The sequence below is a fragment of the Tamandua tetradactyla genome, chromosome 16, assembly GCF_023851605.1.
Source record: "Tamandua tetradactyla isolate mTamTet1 chromosome 16, mTamTet1.pri, whole genome shotgun sequence".
Taxonomy (NCBI): Eukaryota; Metazoa; Chordata; class Mammalia; order Pilosa; family Myrmecophagidae; genus Tamandua; species Tamandua tetradactyla.
Window position 1 is genome coordinate 14,876,327 of NC_135342.1, and position 17,312 is coordinate 14,893,638.

The 17,312-nt window shown below is 46.8% G+C and overlaps 1 protein-coding gene across 8 annotated transcripts in view; it reads right to left on the reverse strand.

Annotated features, from left to right (window-relative positions):
- Positions 1-552: 552 nt before the first annotated feature.
- The window catches only part of HIF3A (hypoxia inducible factor 3 subunit alpha), a 33,200-nt gene continuing 16,440 nt past the window's right edge, over positions 553-17,312 (reverse strand). For 7 of the 8 annotated variants that reach the window (XM_077131365.1, XM_077131369.1, XM_077131370.1 and 4 more), the window contains 6 exons: positions 17,089-17,207; positions 16,167-16,357; positions 11,206-11,477; positions 9,900-10,017; positions 6,334-6,415; positions 553-3,312 (listed from right to left, as the gene is read on the reverse strand). In XM_077131365.1, the coding sequence (XP_076987480.1) occupies positions 3,215-3,312; positions 6,334-6,415; positions 9,900-10,017; positions 11,206-11,477; positions 16,167-16,357; positions 17,089-17,207 (880 nt within the window). In that variant the 3' untranslated portion in view covers positions 553-3,214. Of the gene's footprint in view, positions 3,313-6,333; positions 6,416-9,899; positions 10,018-11,205; positions 11,478-15,125; positions 15,231-16,166; positions 16,358-17,088; positions 17,208-17,312 lie in introns of all 8 variants that reach the window. The other variant, XM_077131372.1, reaches the window with a different exon arrangement.

Sequence of the window (17,312 nt, forward strand, 5' to 3'; positions counted from 1 at the left end):
TAATAAATAAATAAATAATAGGGGGAACAAATGTTAAATTTATTTGAAATGCTAGTGATCAATGGGGGGTAAGGGATATGGTATGTATAATCTTTTTTTCTGTTTTCGTTTTATTTTTCTGTTGTCTTTTTATTTTTTTCTGAATTGATGCAAATGTTCTAAGAAATTATCATGATGATGAAAATGCAGCTATGTGATGATATTGTGAATTACTGATTATATCTGTAGAACAGAATGATCATAAAAAAAAAAAAAGCCGCATGGAAGAAGCAGGAACTTAGAGGAACCCAGAAGAGAAAGCAGTGGACATCGCTATGTGATGAGAAAGCCAAGGAACCCAAGGATTGCCTGCCTGCCAAAACACTACTGACATCAGGAGGAAGCAAGCCTTCCAGCCTCCAAAACCATGCGACAATAAATTCTCGTTGTTTGAGCCAACCCATGTGGTATTTGTTAAAGCAGCTGGCACACAAATGTAACCAGAAACACATGTAAGGCAGAATCACTTCACCAGAATATTAACACACACATGTAGGAAGAGTTACAACACACACACACACACACTCAAAGAATTATGTCACATACACACACGTACACACAGATGACATCACCAAGCACACACCAGATACAGAGGAACACATATTCACACACAGGTGTCCAGTGAGTCACCCACTGCACCCACACCTTGAAGCGATCCCACAGATGAGTCGACACACAGAGCTCTTGTGCCTACCGAGGCAAGGTCTTTATGGTAAAATGGAATTTAGTGGGCTTTAGAGTCAGCTGTGGCTGCTCCAGACCCTTCCCCTCCCCCAGGCCGGCACAGCTCCCTCCACTGAATGACCCAGATCACCCGAGGGAAGGAGGGGTCAGATCCTTCTCCTCCACATAGCACCAATCTGGGTAGGCCACCCCCTGACAAAATGCAGTGGGCAGCGCCTTCCAAACAGGAGGTGAACTGTGCTGAGAGAGGGGAGCCTTTTCCTGGGTAAGTCCAAGAGTAGCACCTTCATAGAAAGGGGCTTGGGGGTAAAGGGGATACATAGGTGGTGGCAGAGAGCTGAGACTCCTGGCCTCTCTCCCTACCCTGCAATATGCAGACAGGTTGTGCGTGGCCCTGTGCAGCTAGAGAAGTCTCCTGGATGTGAACCCCATAAGGGGGGGTGAGGGAGCCCCAGATACCCAGACGTTGGGATAAAGAAAAGGCAAGCGCATGTCTGGAGGCCTGGGATGGGGAGTCCAGGGGGTTCTAGATCAGAGAAATTTCAGGGAAATGAGATTGAGAATAGAGAGATTTGGGCTTGAAGTCTATGTGCCAAGAGCCCTGGATATAGGGATCTGGAATGGGAAGACATAGGACTGAGGGCAGGAATTGGGGAGTGTTGAGTGGGATGAGAAGCCCAGAATTGAGTTAGGAGGGTGAGGGTAGAGGCTGGAACCAGGCAATAAGAGTTGTGAGATTTGGGACCAAAGGAACTTACAGAATGTGGCCTAGACTCTAGAATCAGAAGCATTTGGAGGCTGAGTTTTAGAGCTGAAAGGATTTAGATCTGAAATCAGAAGGAACTGGAGATTGTATGGTCCAGGACTGGTGAATTTTATAAGGTGAGAACTAGAATTAAAACAGGTTTGAAGGCTGAGTTCTAGACCCAGAGTAATATGGAGTCATAAGACTTAAAATGAGAGAGAGTGGAGAATTTGAGGTCTAGGAGCTTACAGGATAAGGTCTAGAATCAGAAAACACTTGAGGTTGGGATCTAGAAACAGAAATGGGAAGTTTATCAGATTTAGAATCAGAGGACCTGAGAGGTTGCAAGGTCTAGAGATGGTACAGTCTAGAATCAGTAAGTGGTGGAGGGCATGAAGTCCAGAACCAAAGGGAAATGAAGCATGGTGTCTGGTTCTTGAAAAGCTGATTATAAGATACAGACAAGCAAGCTTACGTTACTTCTTTTTCATGGGGAAGTAAAATTTTGAATGTAGAGATTCGAAGAGGAATAAGCTGGGTATCATGAGTTTTAGATCCAAAAATTAGGAGGTCTGGATGTGAAACCAAACGCATTGCCGACTGGGATCTAGAACCCACAGGACACTGGAGGTTGTAGGGTCCAAAACCAGAGGAAACTGGAGGCTGAAAGATCTGGAATCTGAGTGGGTTGGAGGGTGTGAAATCTAGAACAAGAGGGAGTTATAGGGAGAGGTCTAAAACCAGAGCACGTTAGAGTATGAGTTCTAGCATGAGAGGAATCTGGTGGTTATAGATTCTGGAGCAAGAGAGAGTTGGTGGTCATTAGGCTTAGAGCCAGGAACATTTGTAGACCGAATGGGTTGACAACAGACTTGGAGGTTGTGAGATCCAGAATGAGAAAGAGCTGGTTTGCCAGTGATGTCTGGATGTGGAGGGGTTTGGAGGATGTGGGTCCAAACTACAGCATGTTGGAGGTTGTGCAACCAGAGATTGGCAGTTGTGTGGCCTGTGGTCTGGAAACAGAGGGACTTGGAGGTGCACCTGGGATAGGAAGATGGTGGATGAAGGCAGTGTCCAGGTGAGTCTGGGGGAAGAGGAAGTCCAGAGTGGAGGGGTTAGGCAGAGCTGGGTGGCAGCTCAGGAGGCTGAAGGGCTCAATCGAATGTAGTTGGGGGTGGGTTCTGGCCCAGAGCCCTTGCCTATTCACACCTGAGGAGTGGGGGGAAACTCGGGCTCCCACATTCTTATGGCCACTGGCAACTCATCACAATAAAAAGCCATATCCAGAAAACAATAAAAATTAAAATAATAATCAAAGAAAGATAGGTAGAAAGAAATGTGATTATGGTTATACATCCCCCCCTAGAGCCCAGAAACACAGACCTGACCCCCCCAACCTCTCCCTGCCCCCAATTCCCCCAAATAGAGCCAAGAGAATCTAAAAAAGGGATGAAGAAGTAACCAAGGATGGAGAACCCCAAGGGAAGTCCTGAGAGAAGGAGGAGGAGGGGGCCAGGGACCCCCTCCCAGAGGTCACTGAGCTGAGACTACCCCAGAGAGCCCTCAGATAGGGGCCAGAGGGGTGGGGAGCTGAGGTAGGCCCAAGGTGGGTGGGGAGGGGTGCTCAGAGGACAGAGGGAGACCCTCTCTGGCACCCCCATCCTGTGCGTTGGCTGCTGGCTTGGAGTGTGGTTGAGGTCCTTTCTGGGGAGTTGGGGAGAGAATAGGGTAGAAAGAGGGGCTGGCTCAGTTGGCCTGGGCCAAGCCCGCTGATGGCTGGAAGTGGCTCCCGGGCTGGGCATGATCCTCCTCTGGGTAGAAGGCAAGCAGCGAGGGGCCCAGGCCTGTGGGGAAAGATGGAATTATGATCAGCCCAACTTGTCTTCCCTTCTTGAGGGTTAAAACTGCAGGCAGTGAGCCAGGCAGGCCTGGCTTCAAACAGCTGTGAAATCCTGGGTAAGCTGGTTCTGCTCTCTGATCCTCAGGTCTCCTAAATATGTAGGGCAGTGGTCAAAAAGCCACCTCTATACCTAGACACTGCCTGAGTTTGAATCCAGGCTCTGCCTTTGCTCGCTGAGTCACCTGGGACCAGCAACTTCCCTTCTCTATGCCTCAGTTACTGCATCTGTAAAATGGGCTAACAACAGTCCCACCCTCACGGGGCTGACATGAGGTTTAATTAAGTAAATCCACATAAAGAGCTTTAAACAATATCTACTATGCGGTGAGTGCTCAGTATTGAGCTCCTGTTGCCTTGAAGATGGGGACACTCATACCTACCTCATTCGACAAATGTTTATTGAGCACCCACTATGTGCCAGGCACACTGCTAGGGGCTGGGGATACAGCCGGGAGCAGGACAGACGATACTGCTCCGGCCTTGTGGAGCTAACATCTCAGTGAGGGCTAATGAGATCATGCATATAAGAGATTGAGCACAAGGTTTGGCACAGAGCAAGTGATCAAAAAATGCCAGCTCTTCCTTCATTCATTCATTAACAAATATGCACCAGGGCATCCTCTGTGCCCAACCACTGCCCAGTCTTATGCACACAGCGGAACACAGCCCCAGCCCCTGCCCTCAGGGGACTCCCATCAGGGAAAGACAGTCAACAAGTAATGGCACAAACATTAATTATGGAATGCATAGGTATTTTGAGCCATGAGCTTATGTACTGAGGGGATCGGATCCCATGTAAGGGATCAGGGAAGGCACTCCTCCAAGTACCCCCTGGAAAGAGTAATATTTGAGCAAAGATCTAAAAGATGAGGGAATTATGCAAAGGATAGGGGAAAATACATTCCAGGCAAAGGGACAAGCATATGCAAAGGCCCTGAGGCAGCCTCCTTAAGCCATATGCCTTCAGAGTCATCACAATACCCCGCAGAGACCCTGTGCAGTCTGCATCCTACCTCTCTCCCCTTAATACTCTTTGCTTTGATTAAACTGGCCCTGCTTTCCCCCAGACAAGACAGGTATACTCCCACTTCAGGGCCTGTGCCAGTTTGAATATGTCATGTACCCCAGAAAAGCCATGTCCTTTAATCTTCATTCAATATTGCTGGGTGGGAGCTCCTTTTTTTTTTACATGGGCAGGCACCGGGAATTGAACCCGGGTCCTCTGGCATGGCAGGCAAGCATTCTCGCCTGCTGAGCCACCGTGGCCCTCCCTGGGTGGGAGCTTCTTGATTATCCATGGAGATATGACTCACCCAATTGTGGGTGATAACTTTTGATTAGATGGTTTCCATGGAGATGTGTCTCCACCCATTCAAGATGGGATTTGCTTACTGGAGCCCTTTAAGAGGGAACCATTTTGGAAAAAGCTTCAGAGCCCACAAAGTCAGAGACTTTTGGAGATGAAGAAAGAAAACAACCCCAGGGGAGCTTCATGAAACAAGAAGCCAGGAGGGAAAGCTAGCAGATTTCACCATGTTCCTTTCCAGCTAAGAGAGAAAGCCCGAACTTCATCAGCCTTTCTTGAGTGACGGTAACCTCTTGTTGGTGCCTTGGTTTAGACATTTTCATAGTCTTGACTTAATTTGGACATTTTCATGGCCTTAGAACTGTAAGCTTGCAACTTAATAAATCCCCCTTTTTAAAAGCTGTTCGGTTCATATATCACATCCTGGCAGCTTGCAAACTAGAACAGGGCCTTTGCACTGGCTGTTCTCTCTGCCTAGAATGAGCTCCCCCAGGTACCCTCATTTACTTCCTCTGTTACCTCCTTCAGGCTTTTGCTCCAACACTGCCTTCTCAATGAAACCGCCCTGAGCAGAATATTTAAAATTGAATCCCCTCCACCCCAGAATGTGCTTTCCCCTTGCATGCTTTATTTTTCCCAGTACAGCTTATTTTCATCTCTCAAAGTCTTTATTTTATTTATTTGTTTATGGTCTGTCTCCCTCACTAGAATGTCAGCTCCAAGGGCAAGGATTTCTACATGTTTTGCCTCGCAGCTGTGTCTCCAGCACCAGGACAGTAGCTGGCATGATATGTGTTCAATAAACATTTGTTACACAAGGGAAGGAAGAACTGAAAGATGGTGACTGAGGCTGAAACACAGGGTCAGAAGCAGAGTGTGGTCTGAGATGAGTCAACGGCCAGACCCTGCAGGGCCGTGAGTCCAAGGTGAGGAATTTTCTCTGGAAGGCAGTAGGGAGCCATGGAAGGGTTGTGAGCAGAGGAGGGCAAGGGTCAGATTTGAGCTTTGGAAAGACCCCTCTGGCCTGGAGGCTCTGGTAGAGTTACAGCTATAGGTAGTTGTGCTGGAAGATGATAGTTATGACACAAGGAAGAGCAGGAGTTTGGCTTGAGCTCTGTGGATGGACACTGTGGGGACCAGCACCACCACTATGACCACGGGGTCAACACTTCTGGGGCACGTATAATGTTCAGATCTTTTGTGAAGCATCATCTCCATGATTCCCCAGAACATATCCATAAGGGAGAAAGGTAAGAACTATTATGACCCCTGTTGACAGAGGGGGAAACTGAGGCTCTGGGGTAGAATCCAGTTCACGGAGCCACACAGACAGAAAATGGCCAAGGCAGAACATAACTCCAATTTGGCCAGGCTCCAAAGCATTAATCATATGCAGCTTTTAGGAGACCTGTGTTGGAGCCTGGACTTGGTTTCCACCCAAGGGGCAGCCCCGGCAAGCCCCTAGCTTCCTTGGTGCCTCCAGCTCCCATCTGAGCCCCACTGGGAGGGGGCTATGAGAGGAGGGAAGGGTGCTCCCTTATTGCGAGGGGCACTGGCGGCCCCCCACTACCTTCAGGATGGCTCCTCCCCCAAAACATTCGGGGTACCTCCCAGGGGAGAGGGGTACCCCAGGGCCTGTTTCCCCAGGTTGCCACTCACCCAGGGGCTCACTCAGATGCAGGAGATGGATGCCGGGATCCTGCTGGCCTCCTGGGGCTGGTCCTCCAGTCAGAAGGAAGCTCTGCAGGAGGGTACACAAAACCACCACCACCACCACCATCATCATTGTCATCGTCGTCAACATCCAAAGGGGCAGGGTGCAGCAGTGCTCAGGGGAACTGTTGGGGTGCAGCAGTTGCTTGTTGGGCAAGTCTTCATGCAAGATTTCCTCCATGTGCTCCTTCAGAGCCTCGTTCTCCCCTTCCTCCCCCTCCTCGTGCCCCAGGAGGCTGACCTGCGTGGGCCACATCAATGCACAACTTGCACTGTGTTGCCCAGGGGGCTTGGCTAATGGGAGACCCCAGTGGGCGGCAGGAAGAAGAGGCGGGGTCTCTATCCCTCTAGCTGCTTCACCGCTGGATCACCATTTGTTGGCTGCATCCCTCTACAGAAGACTTCAGTCCTTAATGGGTGCATTCTCCCTTCTCCAGCCCCCATCTCCTGCACCTTCAGGCTAGGGGTGGTGCCGGCTCCCCATGCTGCCAGCCCAAGGGCGCTGCACCAGCCCTTCTTGACTTCCCTACACCCTGCATGCCGCGTTGCTCTCTGGGCCTTCTGTTCTCTGCTCAGACTCTGATACAGTTGCTTAACCTCTCTGTGCCTCAATTTCCTTCTCTGCAAGTGTGTGTCATGAAAACAGTATTTGGGCCTTCCTGTTTCCAGTCTAATAAATTTAAACCTTCTCTCAGAAGTGTTAGGTAGAACTAAAGAAGAAGGCAACTAAGGGTCATCTGAAATTGTGACTGGCTCTCTAATGATCCCAGGACAACGTTAGAGATCACAACTTAGCAGAAGTTTTCCTACAAAGATATCTGATATCAAGGGCTTAGTATGTTGTGGAATGGGCTGCAAAGGACCAAATGACTTCCTTATGGCAGTGATTTTGGCTCTTACTCCATTGTTCCTAAAGTGCTGTAGCGTCCTGGAAATCGGCCAAGATGATTGAGGCCAGGGAAAAAGAGCAAAAATGTCAAGAAAATATTGCAAAAGCCAAATGACTGAAAAAAAGGATTGAAGAAAGGAACAGCCTCTGAAACCAAGGAAAATCATTTGGAAAATTATGTGACTTTGGAAGGACTCACTAAGGTTTCTTCTTTGGATTTTATGACAGTATTATATAGTATATGAAGTCTGACTGTTTGGAAGACTCTTGTTAGTTATGACCTCAGTACTGACTTTTAGGCTCGGATATAGAAGTATGTTGGTATCTGTGAAGTCATTAGGTAAATTAGCATTTATAATGCTATAAAATCTTTATTAACCGACTTAATCATTTGACATTTTGGAAGGCGAGCATTCTACCACTGAACCACCCGCCCCCTTTATTTGACATTTTGTAGGCTATCTACTGAAATGAAAATATACAATGGGGGAAAAATGACTTTAGATTATGAACTCTATTCAAATAATAGCTTAAATTGAGGTCTTTTTCTGGACAAACAATTTAAAAGTCTGAATTGCCCTCCCTGAGATGAAAAGTATGTTCGGGCTTAAAAGAGATATAGTACATTAATCACTTCTTTTGTCATTATTATTTCTTGGACTATAATCATTTCTGGTTTTCTCAAAACAAAATATTAATCATTTAATTCTTTAATCTTCTGTATAGTTTATCTGATTGTTAGCCTTTACACTGTTAATATAATTATGACAGATTCTTCATTTTTTAACCTAGGTGTATAGTTTTCTTGTCTTGGCTAGTAGAATACCACCTGCTGGATATAACAATGTTTGCATTTATGAGCACAACCATTTTCTTAGAGATGACATGTTCAGCAGAATGAAATTGTAATTTAAAGCTTATAGTACAAATACCAAACTTTGGAACCTCTTTATTGTGGCTTGAGCTAAGTAGAAAAGTGAAATAGTTAAAATTGCTATCAGGTAATTTGTTTATTGTATAGACACCACTTCTGTTTTATACTCCATTTTTTGTTTAACTTATGTGGTAGTGACGGCCTTTACTTTTTGATCAAACTTTTTTTTTTCTTTTTAGGTGCAGGGACTGGGAATCTAACCCGGGTCTCCCACATGGAAGGTGAAGCATTCTACCACTGAACCACCCATGCCCCCCTGATCAGACAGTTTTAAAGTGAAAATTAAAATTTCAAGTTTCTTTTAGGGAACCCTTAAGATGAATAGTTAAGTCATACTTCATAAGTGGTAAGGAAAGCTTGGAAAAATTTTGTGGAGCACATAGTAAATGGGGTGAAAATAAATAAATGATGTCAAAATGAGACTGTGACATTTAGAAGTACACAGCTAAAGAATACTTCTCAGAAAGAAATATAATAGGAATTTTTACTATTAAACATGGCTTTTGTAAATAAGAATATTTTGTAAATAAGAATATTTGTCATGGTGAGTCTTTAATGGCTTATTAATGTTTTCCCATTTTTTATGAGCTTTTTAAGTTACAAAAAATTGTCCAACAGCTCTAATTTAAAAATGAAACTAGATATTGAAATAAATTTGATATTTTTGTAAAAAAGAAAAAAAACGTATGTGAACAGAGTGATCGTAGGGTAGGTAATTCATGCAAGGTACTTAGTGAGGTCAGCATCCAGCATTCAGCTGGCACTCAATAGATATAAGGTGTTGATCACCTTCACCCCTCATGTTCAACAGCTTTTTGCAGACCAAGGAGCCAGGAAACTCTTCTGCAGACAGTGGGGAGCCACAGAAGGTCCTAGAGGGAAGCCTTGTGGAAGTAGCTTTTAGAAAGGTTGCTCTGGTACCTGGTTGCAGAATGGACAGCAGGGGCGAGACTAGAGGGAAGGAGACTTGGGGGAGGCTCTTTTGTTTGGTTTGTTTACAAGTATCATTTATCAAGAGCACCACTGCATATCAGCTATAGGCCTGATTTCATTTACTCTCCATGGCAGTCCTGTAAGGTGTAACTATCCCTATTTTCCAGATGAGAAAACTGAGACTCAGAGTGGCACCATCACCTGCCTAAAGTCACATACTTAGTATGTGACAGAGCTGGGAGATGTGAACCCAAGTCAGTCTGACTCCAGTGTCCACATCCTTAATTGTCCACCAATAACTGGAAGACAAGATCTGCTCTATCTAGGTTGGGAGAGGGAGCCCGGTGGGGCAGAGGTGAGCCCTACAGATTCTCATCACCTGTTATCTCTCCCCTTTCCTTGCTTAATTTTTCTTCTTGGCACTTAACACCAATCTATACGTATTTTTATTTATTCATTTTCCCTTCCTACTAGAATGTCAGCTCCTTTAGAGCAGAGATGTCTGTCTGTTTTGTTCACTGCTATATCCCCAATTCCTACAACAGTTGAGCATTATGAGCATTTGACAAAGCCCTTTCACGCCTGCTTCCTGAACCAGAAGATCAAGGTCCTATTCTCAGCTGGGCCATGACTTTCTGTGTGACCTTCAAACATCCCCTGACCCTCTCTGGACCTTGATTTTCCTGTCTATAAAATAGGAGGTTTGAGCCTATTAGATCCTGAGGACTGGATAATCCCACCAATTCCCAAACATACCAGGCTGAGAGGAGGCAGCAGGAAGTGTTCGGGCTCTGGGTTGGGGGACCGCTTGGGTGGTTTCACTCCCAGCAGCTCCACTCCTTCAGCCTCATCTTCTGGGCTGTGGGCCAGGGCCCTGGGAAAATAGGAAGCAATCTCAGGACACAGGAAACCTGGGCAGGTGTGGGCACTAATGTAGGCATGTAATGAGCATTCATTCATTCTCCAGGCACTCACTTATTCCTTTACTCATATGCCTGCCCATCCATCCATCCATCTATCCATCCATCCAACCACCAGCCATCTCTCCATTCACCCATCTGATAATTATCACCCACCCAAAGTCCTGTCCATCTTTTCCTTCATCCATTCATTACCCACTTGCCCTCTATTCATCCATCCATTCTTCCACCCACCCATTTACCTATTCACTCATCCATCCATCTGTCCATCCATCCATCCACCATCCATCTTTCCATTCATCCATCATCCACCCACTCAAATTTCCATCCATCTTTTTATTCATCCACCCGTCCATCTACCTATTCACTTATCCATCTATCCATCCATCTAGCCACTTGCCATTCATCCATCCAACCATTCATTCATTTATCTACTATATTCATTAATTCCCTCACTCCTTCATTTAAGAAATTTTTATTAGGCACCCACTGTATATCCTGTTCCAAGCTGGGATCCTTGGGAGATATCAAGGCATATCCTCATTAAGAATGTAAAACAAAACAAAACAAAACATAAAACACATTCTGAAGACTAAATAGACACATGCCTGCAACTTGCAGAGCAAAAACTTGAGTATTATTAATTTAATGTCCTTGGGAAGGGGGGGACATGGACACCCTGAAATTATATGCAAGGTTGTATGTCTGTGTGTAAATATAAAGATTCTAGGGAAGGAGACTACAGATTTTATCAACTTCTCAAAGGGGTTAGGAAACTTAGTTACACACAATTTTTCTAACAATCTGGTAATATCCTCTTAACTATGACCCACGCTGTCACTCAGCCAGATATAAATACACTCCAAGGAGAGAGCTCTGGATGGCCGGTGAGATACGGATAAACCATAAGAACAGTGGCGGGCACTTGTGGGGGTGCGCATGGCCTGGACAAAGACATAGAATGCAGAGGTGGGAACAAGCCTGGAATGTGCTGGGGACACTGAAGGCTTGGCCAGAGTAGAGGTCAGGGAAAGAGGAATGGTGAGGGATGAGGCTGGAGTAGAAGGTGGAGGCAAGACAGGGAGGGGCACAGGACCTTGTCTACAGTCCCTTTATATGCCCTCCCCGTCACTGTGGCTCACCTCTTCCGAGCCCCAGTCATGGCGGAGGATGCTGAGAGGTCCCTTCTGGAGGGGCTGGAGCAGCTCAGCCGGGGGTCACTTCCCCAGCGGGGCAGCAGGGAGGGCTCAGGGGCTGGGGGCGACAGGCCATGGAAGCTCCGCGCACGGGGCCGGGGGATAACCCCTGGAGGTCTGTGGTGGGCCCTGGGGAGCTGCTCGCTGGAGTTGAGCTGGAAGTCATCATCCATGGAGATGTAGGGGGCCAGCATCTCCAAATCCATAGCATCGACGTCCTGCAGGGGGCAGGAGGGAGTTAAGAGCATGAGCCTTGGACTAGGGTAGACCTGGGCTGGAGTCTCAGCTCCACCACTCCTTTGCTGTGTGCCTGAAGTCAACAGCCTGAGCTTCAGTTTCCTCATCTGTAAAATGGGGGTAAAGACTTTCCGGTAGCGGGCTGTCGAGATGGCCTTCAGGGAATCTCACCACTCAGTATTCACACCCTCCTGTAGCCCCCTACGACGTTGCTAGGGCTGACTTGGACAACAACAGGATACTGCAGACAGAATGGCATGTGACTTCTGAGATTAAGTTATAAAAGACATTGCACTTCCATTTTTACTGCTGTCTGTCTCTTGGGCCATTTGCTCTGGGATCAGCAGGTGCATGAGCAGCCCGATGGAGAGGCTTCCATTCCAAGAAACAGAGGCCTCTTAACCAAAAGCCAGGAAGGAACTGAGGCCTCCTGCCGACAGCTGTGTGCATGAGCTTGGAAGAGGATCCCGCGAACCCAGTGAGGAACCCGCGAACTTCAGCTACTGCAAACCCTGCTGACATCTTGACTGTAGTCTCATGAGAGACCCAGGACAAAGCATTCCCGGCTAAGTGGCTCCCAGACGCTGATCTCAGAAACTGTGTGAGACGATAAATACTTGCTGTTTTATGCTGCTAAGTTTGGGAGGGGGGTTACTTGTTATCCCAAAATAGATAACTAACATATATTTAGGCATCAAAAGTAGAGTGCTGCCGTAACAAAAACCTAAACATGGAGGTGACCTTAGGATCATTAATTCCCTTTCTCCTTCATTTAAACAATATTTATTAGGCACCCACTGTATATTCTGTCCTAAGCCTGCGTAGTGGGCAGGTTTGGAAGGACTTTGAAGAGCACACTGGAAAAAGCCTAAATAGCATTGAACAGATGAGTAGTCAAAATCTGAAATTGGAGAGGGCTGCTGCCAAGTGAGGGCTTAAGTGGAAGTTTGGAATGTGCTACCAGAAACCAGAGAAAATAGACTCCTTGTCATACAGTGGCTAATAGTTTAGCAATGCTATTATCTGAAGTTATGCAGAAAGTAGGAAATATAACTAGTGAATTGGGTAATCAAACTAAGGAGATTTCCCAGTCAGACTGCTGAAGGGGCTGCCTGGTTTCTTTTTGCTACTTATAGTAAAAGGCAAAAGGAGAGCAATAAACTAAAGAACTGTTAAACATGAAGGAGCTGGGACTTGAAGGTTTTAAATATGTTCAACCTCCCCAGATGGAAAATGATGCTAAAATTAAGAAATGGCTTCTGAGCAAAGAAAGGCTGCTCTTGGGAATGCAGGGTCTAGAGGTGAAGCCCAGGGTGTGAGTTGTAAAATTCTTTGTTAAGACTGCAGAAAGATCAATGGGGTGCCTCAGAGTATTCTTCAGTCAGACAAGAAGGCCTATAAAGAGTTTAAGGTTGTGTCTCACAGATTCTTGTAATCAAACAATAGGAATTCTAATAAATTTAAGGGCTTAGTTATTCAGCCCAGGGTAGAGAAGGGCTTAACTTGAAGTGATTTGAGAGTATTGATTTCGTCTAGTGGAGTGAACTCCAAGAAGATACCTTCCTGACCAAAAGGGGGAAAAATGTAACGAAATAAGGTATCAGTGGCTGAGGGAGTTCAAATAGAGTGGAAAGGTTATTCTGGAGGCTACTCTTATACAAGCTTCAGCTAGATATTGCTATTTACCATGGTTTGCCAAACCCTAACCAAAACTATTCCTGTCAACCCTAATGAACACCTAGGACTCTATCTGAGAGTCTACTAAAGTCTCATGCACTATGATTACTTTCCAGAAACCTACAACCTCCAGATGGGTTCCTAAGCCAGATGAGCCCTGAAAACCAGAGGGGACAGCCTCTCCAGAACATCAACCAGTTCCATACCCCATTCCACATTATCAACAGTCCCTTCCAACATGAAAAAGTTAGAATGGGCATAGCCCAAATACCCCTAAAAAATGAGAGAACGATCAGAGAAGAAGGAGTGATTACAGAGAAGATAGGATTTAACAAATAAGTATGGATGCTGAATCATTATAATGATACGTCTTTAAATCTCCAGTGTCTTGGAGCATCAGCAAGGAAAAACCTAAAATTGTGGAACTATAACCCATACCAAACTCTGAAATCTGTTCTATAACTACTTGTTACAATGTACTTTGAAATTTATTGCTATCTTGTATTTTTGTTATATTCCATGAAATTAAAATAAAAATAATTTTAAAAACAGTAAAAAAAAAGAAAGAAATTAAAATAAATTAAAAAAAAAAAACACCACTGCCAACTCAGACTGAGGAGACAGAGATGGTACAAAATGAAAAAAGGCTTTTGGACCACCAAACTTCTATAATCAAGAAGCAGGCTAAGAAAACCACTCAGCTGCAAAAATGTTACCTTTTATGCAAAAGGAGGGATGGCTCAGAGAAAGGAACCAAGACCTCAGAGGGCACCACCAAGAACCATGGAGAAAAACTCCTGGGCAGTCATCAGGAATGTTCCTAATCCAGGAACTCCCAACTTGATTTCAAAACTGCTATGGACCAATGATACCCATGTGCTCCCTCTTACCCCGTGTTTGAATAGGAGTGTTCACGGCAGTTATTCTATCCCTGTCCCACCACTGTATGTTGGGTATGTGGGTGGCAGATATAGATCAAGAGGAAATGTACTTGAGGAGCTTCGTCTGCACCTGGGCTGAATTTAGATGATAAGATTCTGGATTCCAAGCTGATGCTATGGTCGGATGAGACTTTGGGGGGCCTTAGAAGGGGGTGAGTGTACTTTACATTGGGAAGAGATATAAATCATTAGAGGCCTCTAATGTTGCCTTGTATAGTTCCCTGCCACAATGTACTCGGTTGGTCTGTGTGACCAGTACAATACAGGAGAAGTAATGATATGTCACTTCTCAAATAAATTATAAAAGACTGCATCTCTTCTGCCTTTGCATTCTCTCTCTCTCTCCTTCTCTCTCTCTCACTGGTTCTCTCTCTCTCTGATTACTTGTTCTGGGGAAGCCTACTGCCATGTAAAGATATTAGGCAGCCTAGAAACCCACATGGTAAGGAACCGAGGCATCCAGCCAAAATCAGCCAGGAACTAACAACAACTGTATGACTGAGCTTGGAAATAGATTCCCTAGCCCCAGGTGACAACTTGACTTTTCATACCATCAAAGACTCTGAGCAAAAACCACTCAGTTAAGCCACTCCCAGATACCTCATTCTCAGTAGTTGTGTGACACAATAAATGTTGTTTTAAGCTGCTAAATTTTGGTGTGATTTGTTATGCAGTAAGTAATATATCATGCTGCTATCATCTATCTATCCACTCAATCATCCACTACCCATTTTCCATCCATCTATCATCTATCCAGTTGGCCAATGGTCCATCTACCCAACTATCCACCCAAACATCCATCTATCCATCCAACCATCTGCCTAAGCATCATCCACCCATCTAACGCTATCCTCGTAAAGAATACAATGGTCCATCCATCCACCAACCAACCAACCATCCATCCATCATCCATCCATCCACTTATCTATTGCGCCATCCCATAACCCTCCTCTAAAGCCCAGATACATTGGCCCATTCAGAGAAGACCATTCCTTCCTTGCCCGCCCTTACCTGAGCTATATCTAGATCTGCCACTACTGCCTCAAGGTCTTTTCCAGAGGCAAAGAATCTGAGAGTGTTCTCTACATCCACGAATAGCTTATCCGGGAGAACAGCCTGTGAGGAGCCAGAATGGAGACTTTAAAGAGTCCTGAGCCTGGGACATGTCAACAGACAGTCTGGACATGTGAGCTCAGGTATAGGAGTGGGGCCAATTGTCTGACAGTTGGGGCACCAAGGAGGTCAAAGAGCAAATGCAAGTGAGTTCTGGGAAACTGATTGACTGGGCCTAGACCAACAGCAAACCTCAAAGGTTAGAAAAATCAGAGCCTCAGGACAAAGGTCTTGGAGTGAAGGTGGCGGGGGACAAGGCAGAGTCCAGATGTACCAGGGATAAAGGGAAACGTTAAAGGTCACAGTCTGAATTTCCCCAGTGGAGAGAAGAGATTTCCACAGGGCAGAAGTTGGGGGTAAGGAAAGTCAAAGTCAGAGAATATGGACCTCTAAGGTCAAAAGTCAGACCATCTGGACCCTAAGCAAAAATGGGTAACCTCTATGGACTACTGAACAGCTATTAGGTGCCAGGTCCCTACTAAGTGCTTCCCATCAATTCACTCATTTAATCCTCACAATAACCAATGAAGCAGCTATTTGTTATTATCCTCACATCATACGTGAAGGAACTGAGGCACCAAGAATTAATTTGCCCAGGGCAATATAGCTGGTAAGTGGTTAGTTCTGATCTGAGACCAGGTTAAATTAGATATTTCTGATCCTTTGAGGTTAAAGTTCAGAGAGGCCAGTACAAGCCAAGGACATCACCCTGTGCAAGCATCAAACATTTTCCAAGCTGGAGTCTGCACCGTGGAACTGTAGGATGTGGATTCTTGGGCCTGTAGTTCTCTATGTCTCAAAGGGGGACCCAGGCCCCCACCTCATCCCAATCTTTCCATTACACAGGTGGAGAAACTGAGACCCAGAGAACAGCAGGGTTCAAGTCAAAGACAGACGCAGCCTGGATCACCAAGGGTTTGAGTGGGTAGGACTGCTTACCGGAAGAGGACTTTGGGGTCGCCGCGTAGCCCGGGGTGCACTGGGGGCAGCAGCCACTGAAGCCCCATCCAGGATGGGTGCCAGGAGGCGACGGAGGTCAGGGCTACAGAACCGGCGGGGGTCAGCGGCCAGGGCCGCCTCACTCAGGGCAGGGGGATGCAAAAAGGCCAGAATCCGGGGACCAGGGGCGTCTGCGGGAGACATGGGAGGGCAGACATTGGTGGGTTTTAGGGAGTGGGTGTCAGCCAGGGCAGAGCCCTCAACTGCCAACCTCACGGCACAGAGCTGACACCTTCAACAATCAGGATGGACCCCATTCTTAGGGCTAGAAAACCAGGCCAGAGGGGGAACCCTTTAGTTGTAAGACTGTGGAGAAGCCTTGGAGTGTCCTAGCGGAGGGGACCCGGCAGGGGTGGGGAGGGGTTGGAGGGGTGACACAGAATAGGCTCAAGGCATTAGCGATTTGCCAAATAGGGTGGAAATGTTTCAATTGTTAAAATCAACATGGCTGGACTAGGGCATCTGACTGAGCCTCTGATTCTCCAGCTGCACAGAATATGGCCTGGGAGCTTGCACGGAAAGGGAACAGCCTGGCCAGAGGTCCTGGAGGACCTCTCAGGTCCTAGAGGTCAGGACCTGGCTCGGAGCCAGCAAAGGACACCAGCAAACCTGCTTACACGCACAGGTTCTGGCTGTCGGCAATGGCTTGGAGAAGGGAAGGCCTTGAGGGACAGACAGGGAGACACTGGTAGGAAGGAGCTGAACTGAAGGGTGACAGGAAGCTCCAGAGCAGTGAGGAGGGGCGGGAATCACTGCTGGAGCAATTGGGGCAGGGCGGGGTGGAGGAAGCATGGCAGGACTCAGAGCTGAGAGTGACAAGAGACGGAAGCCCACTCCGGCCCGGCCCAGCCCCGCCCCATACCAAGGCTGTCCCCGCAGTTAGGGGCGTCCTTCTGAGAGTGGGTGCCCCCCGGAGCCAGTCTGCGGGAACGTCCTTCTGTCTGCTCCAGGGATAACACCACTTCGGTCTCTTCCACCCGGCTGGGGTACAGGGCAGAAAGGAAGGTGGGAGTCAGGGGAGGGTCCTCGGCCCCCATCCCTGGCAGCCCCCTCTGCGGGTATCCTATCCCAGGAGGCAGTCTCGTC